Below are 6,461 nucleotides of genomic sequence, written 5' to 3'. Positions count from 1 at the left end.
CCCTCTATGGGATTCTTAATGCAGGAGAAAATTGGCGGGCTAAGGATTGGATAATGGTTTCCGCTGACCAGAGACCTTCTGAGGGGGCTAGGTTAAAATGGATCTCTCCATGTTGGAGGGGGACAGAGAAAAAGTCTTGTATTTGGCGGGCCTTTCCCTGCAGCTTTTTAAGGATCCCCCTATTTGCACGTTGTGGGATAGGCTGCGCCAGTGTTTGGGAATCCCCTATGTTGTTGGACTACAATTCCCATCATCCCCTGCCAGCTTCGCCAACGGTCGTGGATGATGGGAGTTGTAGTCCAACATCTTCCGGCTTGGGGAACACTGGTTGACCCCTTCAGAAGGGGATCCAGCCTCTTCAGTGGATTTGTTTCAGCAGCCGCCGCCACCTCATGAACAAGGTAGTTCCCCTCCCAATCAGAGGCCTCCCTGCATTGCCAATACCTTTGCTCCCTCCCTCTCCTACATTGCCTCCTTTGTTACTCCCAAGGTGCCTGGGGCTATTATAGTCTGGGTGGGGGAAGAAGCTGTCTCTTTGCCTTCTGCCACAGTCAAGAAAATGCCTATAATTATATATGGAAATTATATATATGAGGAGTTATGTATATTTAGCAAGGATCGAAGCTAGGGTTTTTTTTTGTTTTTTTTTAATTTGATTTTTGTTTCGTTCCAGCAGTTTCTTTTTACAGATCTTGAAATTAAACTTTATTAATTAAAAAGAAAAACCAAAAAACCTGGCTGCAAGACTCTCTGGTTGTCTCTTTATTTCTTTCATTTATACCCCACTTTTTCCTTCAAGGAGCGTTTCCACCTCCATTGTTTAGCTCCAACACTGAGGTCCAGCGCCGAGGGCCTTCTGGCGGTTCTCTCCTTGCGAGAAGTGAGGTTACAGGGAACCAGGCAGAGGGCCTTTTCGGTGGTGGCGCCCGCCCTGTGGAACGCCCTCCCATCAGATGTCAAGGAAATAAACAGCTATCTGACTTTTAGAAGGTAGCCCTGTTTAGGGAAGTTTTTAATGTTTGATGTTTTATTGTCTTTCTAATATCCTGTTGGGAGCTGCCCAGAGTGGCTGGGGAAACACAGCCAGATGGGTGGGGTATAAATAAAAAAATATTATCATTATAAGGAGCTCAAAGTGGTGTACATGGGTCTCCCTGTTCTCATTTTAATCCCCACAACAACCCTGTGAGGTAGGCCAGGCTGAGAGGCAGTGACTGATCCCCAAGGTTACCCGGTATCCCCAAGGTTACCCGGTTAGCTTCATGGCTGAGTCGGGATTGGAACCCTAGTCTCCCAGCGAGAGCTGGACCATAAAGAAGGCTGATCGCCCAAGAATGGATGCTTTTGAATTCTGGTGCTGGAGGAGACTCTTGAGAGTCCCATCGACTGCAAGAAGATCAAACCTCTCCATTCTGTTTTGTTTTTTTTATAAATATTTATTAGAGTTTCCAAATTAATACAAAGAAGAAGAAAAAAAAAAAGAAAAATACACAAAAAGTAACAAAAATACAAAGATACAAAATTTAAAAAACAGTTAAAACAAATATAGTTTCCATTACTTATTTCCATTAACTTTATTTCCATTAACTTGTTTCCCAGACCTCCTCTCACCTCCCCCTTTTGTATTCCAATTCAAATTCTTAACTCAGCAAATCCTTATTATAACTTCTTATAACTTATTATAACTTATTGCTCAACCTTTACATTACAGCTGGTAACCACTTAATTTCTGTCCAACATCCCTCTAATGTCCATTAATTTTGCAATGCCTCTGCAAATAGTCTTTAAATTTCTTCCAGTCTTCTTCCGCCGGCTCTTTTCCCTGGTCTCGGATTCTGCCGGTCATTTCTGCTAGTCCCATGTAGTCTATCACCTTCATCTGCCATTCTTCCAGAGTGGGTAAATCTTGTGTCTTCCAATACTTCGCGATGAGTATTCTTGCTGCTGTTGTTGCATACATAAAAAAAGTTCTATCTTTCTTTGACACCAATTGGCCGACCATGTCCAGAAGAAAGGTCTCTGGTTTCTTAAGGAAGGTATATTTAAATACCTTTTTCAGTTTATTATAAATCATTTCCCAGAAAGCCTTAATTTTTGGGCACGTCCACCAAAGGTGAAAGAATGTACCTTCAGTCTCTTTACATTTCCAACATTTGTTATCGGGCAAGTGATAAATTTTTGCGAGCTTGACTGGGGTTATGTACCACCTATATATCATTTTCATTATATCCTCTCTTAAGGCATTACATGCCGTAAATTTCAAACCGGTGGTCCATAACTGTTCCCAGTCAGCAAACATAATGTTATGTCCAACATCCTGTGCCCATTTAATCATAGCAGACTTCACCGTTTCATCCTGGGTGTTCCATTTCAGCAGCAAGTTATACATCTTTGACAAAATCTTAGTTTTGGGTTCTAACAATTCTGTTTCAAATTTTGATTTTTCCACCTGGAATCCAATTTTCTTGTCCAATTTATAAGCCTCCATTATCTGATAATAAGCCAGTCTCGCACTTTGTTTTTTAGTTTCTCAAAAAACTGTTCCAAAATGTCCCAATATTTTGGCCATTTGGACTTCATATTGAGTCTTTTAAAAGCTTTCGCTTCCATTGGTGACAACCACCTTGGAGTCAAACCTCTCCATTCTGAAGAAAATCAGCCCTGAGTGCTCACTGGAAGGACAGATCCTGAAGCTGAGGCTCCAAGACTTTGGCCACCTCATGAGAAGGGAAGACTCCCTGGAAAAGACCCTGATGTTGGGAAAGATGGAGGGCGCAAGGAGAAGGGGACAACAGAGGACGAGATGGTGGGACAGTGTTCTCGAAGCTACGAACATGAGTTTGACCAAATTGCGGGAGGCAGTGGAAGACAGGAGTGACTGGGGTGCTCTGGTCCAGGGGGTCACGAAGAGTCGGACATGACTAAACAACAACAAACACCTTTTTAAACAATATTTTCCCACCTCTCCTCCCCCTACTTCCCACCATTACCCGCCATATCACTTAAATATTCGTAATTAGGATGGTTATAATTTAATATCTGTAAAGTCAAATAAAAATTATTATTTAAAACATTTAAAAAAACCAACTATAATAGGATCCAGAATGCAGCAGTCTGATTGGTCCTAGAACAATAGGATCCAGAATGCAGCAGGCTGATTGGTCTGCAGGCGCCACCCAATCCAACTCCAGTCCCAACCCCAACCCCAATCTGATTGGCCTACAGGAGAATCCCAGAATTAGCCAATCACGTGTGGCCCATTGTGTTAAATAATGTATATAAAGCAGACATTTCGGGGGAACTCCCATTCCTCACTGCTATGAGCTGAATAAAGAGCATGAAATCCAGTCTGAACTCTGAGCATATTTCATAAACAGAAATAGTTTATTTTTTTTTTATAAATATTTTTATTAAGTTTTAGAAAAAACAAACATGAGAAAAAACAAGAACAAATACACAAAAATACAAAATTATAAAATAGTTTCAAAAAAAAAAGAAGAAGAAAAAACACATAAACAGAAATAGTTTAAAACAACACGCGTAAAAAAACAACCAGCCACCCCCAGATTCAGAACAGAGGGTGGCCAGTAGGTCCTCCCAGGGCAGCAGGGGGAGCCCGAGGCGCCGGAAGCACGCGCGGCGGAGCCCCTCTGTCCCCCGGAAGCGGCCGCCTTGTCTGCTCCACATGTGCTGGGCGTTCTGTAACCAACAGCTACTTGGGCTTCGCCTGGCAGCTGCCGCCCTTCGCCTGTGGGGCTGAGCCTTCTCCCCCCATTTCTCTCTCTTTTTGGGGGGTGGGGGGGGCTGATATCTCCTCTGTTCACCCCTAGTGGGGCTTCCCCTCCCCATACGAGCCAGGGGTCTCCCTGCCCCACTTTTCAGTGGGGCTCCTTTCCCCCTATAACTTGATTTTTTTTTTTTCCCTCCCTCGGGTGTATATATATATATATATATATATATATATATATATATATATATATATATATCTATCCATATACGTATCCTTCGCCTCCCAGCGCAATGGCAACGGAGGAGCTGGAGAAGATACTGTCCGATTTGCTGCAGCCTGACAATGCCGTCATCCAACAGGTAGAGCGGGGCAGGAAAAGTGTGGGGCGGCTGGGTTTGGAAAAGCATCAGGATCAAGGCATTTCAGGGGAAGCAGGATATGTGAAATCCAGGCGGGCATCTGGAGCAACCCAAGTCTTTAAAAATAAATTAAAATAAATAAAAATAAAATAAAAATAAAAAAATAAATTAAAAGTATTATTATAGTGTAATCTGTGAACAGCCTGTTGTTATTTTTTGCATCTCTCATGCCACCAAAATAATAGCCTTAGAAATAGCACAGGAAAGACCCAGAAGTGTCATTTTAAGAGCTATTGGGAAATGAACCCTGAGGGACCACCTCACCCGGCTGGGAAAACTCTCCCAGGCAAAAAAAATTTTTTTAATGTTTCTGGAAATCACAGATAGTGGGCGCTGCTATGCAATCTCTAATGAGGTTTTAATTCACATGCTTTTGATTACGGATGTTTGTGCAACTGGTATCTGCGCTTGTAAGCTGCTTAGCAGACCATGTGGGCATAAATTATACCCTTTTAAAATGTGGCTCTTTTCGGGGGGGGGGCAGGGAGAGTTTTTGGGTTGTTGTTTTTATTCTGATTATATATGTTGTGATCTTCCCTGTTTAGGGAAGTTTTTAATGACTGGTGTTTTAATGTGTTTTTAATCTTTTGTTGGGCGCCACCCAGCGTGGCTGGGGAAACTCAGCCAGATGGGCGGGGTATAAATAATAAATTATTATTATTATTATTATTATTATTATTATTATTATATAGGGGAGGTCAAGGTTTTGGATTGGGAGTTGTACGTTGAGGTCCAGCAAGATGCAGAGAACTGATTTGGGGGATGCGTAATACAGTGGTACCTCGGGTTAAGTACTTAATTCGTTCTGGAGGTCCATTCTTTAACCTGAAACTGTTCTTAACCTGAAGCACCACTTTAGCTTTTGGGGCCTCTTGCTGCCGCCGGAGCCCAATTTCTGTTCTTATCCTGAAGCAAAGTTCTTAACCCGAGGTACTATTTGGGTTAGCAGAGTCTGTAACCTGAAGCGTATGTAACCTGAGGTACCACTGTACAATCATACCTCAGGTTGAAGTTGCTTCAGGTTAAGCACTTTTGGGTTGCGCTCCGCAGTGACCCGGAAGTAACAAAAGGCGTTACTTCCGGGTTTCGCCGCTCGCGCATGCGCAGCAGACGCTCAAAATGATGTCATGCGCGGAAGCGACGAATCGCGGCACGCGCAGACGCACGGACGTGGGTTGCGTTCGCTTCAGGATGCGAACGGGGCTCCGGAACGGATCCCGTTCATATCCAGAGGTACCACTGTAATGGCTCTACTGGATCAGGCCAGTGGCCCATCGAGTCCAGCATCCCGTTCTCAAAATGGCCAACTTGCATGCCTTAAACCCGCAATCAGGATTTGAACGCAAGACACCTCTCTTCTCCTGCGGTTTCCAGCAACTGGTATTCGGAAGCCTTGCTGACTCTGACTGTGCCAGCAGAGCAGAGCCACTGTGGCTAAGTAGCCCTTCTCCCGTGAATTTGCCTCATCCTCTTTTAAACCCATCCAAGTTGGGGGCCATGACTGCCTCTTGTCTTGTGGGAGGGAGTTCCATTGTTCAACGATTCGCTGTGCAAAGAAGGATTTTATTTTATCTGTCCTGCATCTCCCTACATACAACTTCCTTCAGTTTAATTGTTCTGAGAGAGGCGTCTGAAATAGAGACTGGTCTTATGGGGGGGGGGCCCTCACAGGATATCCCAATTCTCCTTCTCCAAGTCACTTAGTATAATAGGCAGGGGGAATTTCCCCCCCTCCAAATAATCTTTATTAGTTTTCCGTTTACATACTCCACATACATATAATGCGTTGCATTTTACATTTATACGTGCTCCTAAGCGCTGACTTCCCTCCTTCCATCTTCTGGTTTTTTTATATCACACATAATTTTATCGCATTATTTTCATCCATTTTGTATATTGTTGTTCATTTTCCATATTTGTCCGTAGTATATCCATAAACAAAAAAATCCTTCTGTTTATACAATTCTTGTTGTCTATCTGTATTTATTTACAACTACTGTTAGTTATATTAATCTCCTTACATATTTTGCTTCTTATTATTTTCATTATTTTCTTATTCTTTTCATCACTTTTCTTAATCTTTCCCATTATGAGGTTCATTCCCAATTCTACTGGTTTCACTATTTCATCTTATCTTTCCTATATACGACATAAATTTTCCCCACTCTTTTTGAAGAAATTTTGCTGGTGGGTAGTCTTACCTTACGGGATGTGGGTGGCGCTGTGACTTAAACCACAGAGCCGAGGACTTGCCAATCAGAAGGCTGCCAGTTCGAATCCCCGCGACGGAGTGAGCTCCCGTTGCTTTGTCC

The 6,461-nt window shown here is 43.0% G+C and overlaps 1 protein-coding gene across 2 annotated transcripts in view; it reads left to right on the top strand.

Annotated features, from left to right (window-relative positions):
- Window positions 1-3,665: 3,665 nt before the first annotated feature.
- The window catches only part of IPO4 (importin 4), a 55,508-nt gene continuing 52,712 nt past the window's right edge, over window positions 3,666-6,461 (top strand). Inside the window, exons 1-2 of one of the 2 annotated variants that reach the window (XM_079951767.1) lie at window positions 3,732-3,750; window positions 4,017-4,089. In XM_079951767.1, coding sequence (XP_079807893.1) covers window positions 4,021-4,089 — 69 coding nt within the window. In that variant the 5' untranslated portion in view covers window positions 3,732-3,750; window positions 4,017-4,020. Of the gene's footprint in view, window positions 4,090-6,461 lie in introns of both variants that reach the window. The other variant, XM_079951768.1, reaches the window with a different exon arrangement.

The sequence above is a fragment of the Podarcis cretensis genome (genome assembly GCF_951804945.1).
Source record: "Podarcis cretensis genome assembly, chromosome: 13".
In the NCBI taxonomy this organism is placed as follows: domain Eukaryota; kingdom Metazoa; phylum Chordata; class Lepidosauria; order Squamata; family Lacertidae; genus Podarcis; species Podarcis cretensis.
This window is presented reverse-complemented; position numbering and strand designations above follow the sequence as displayed.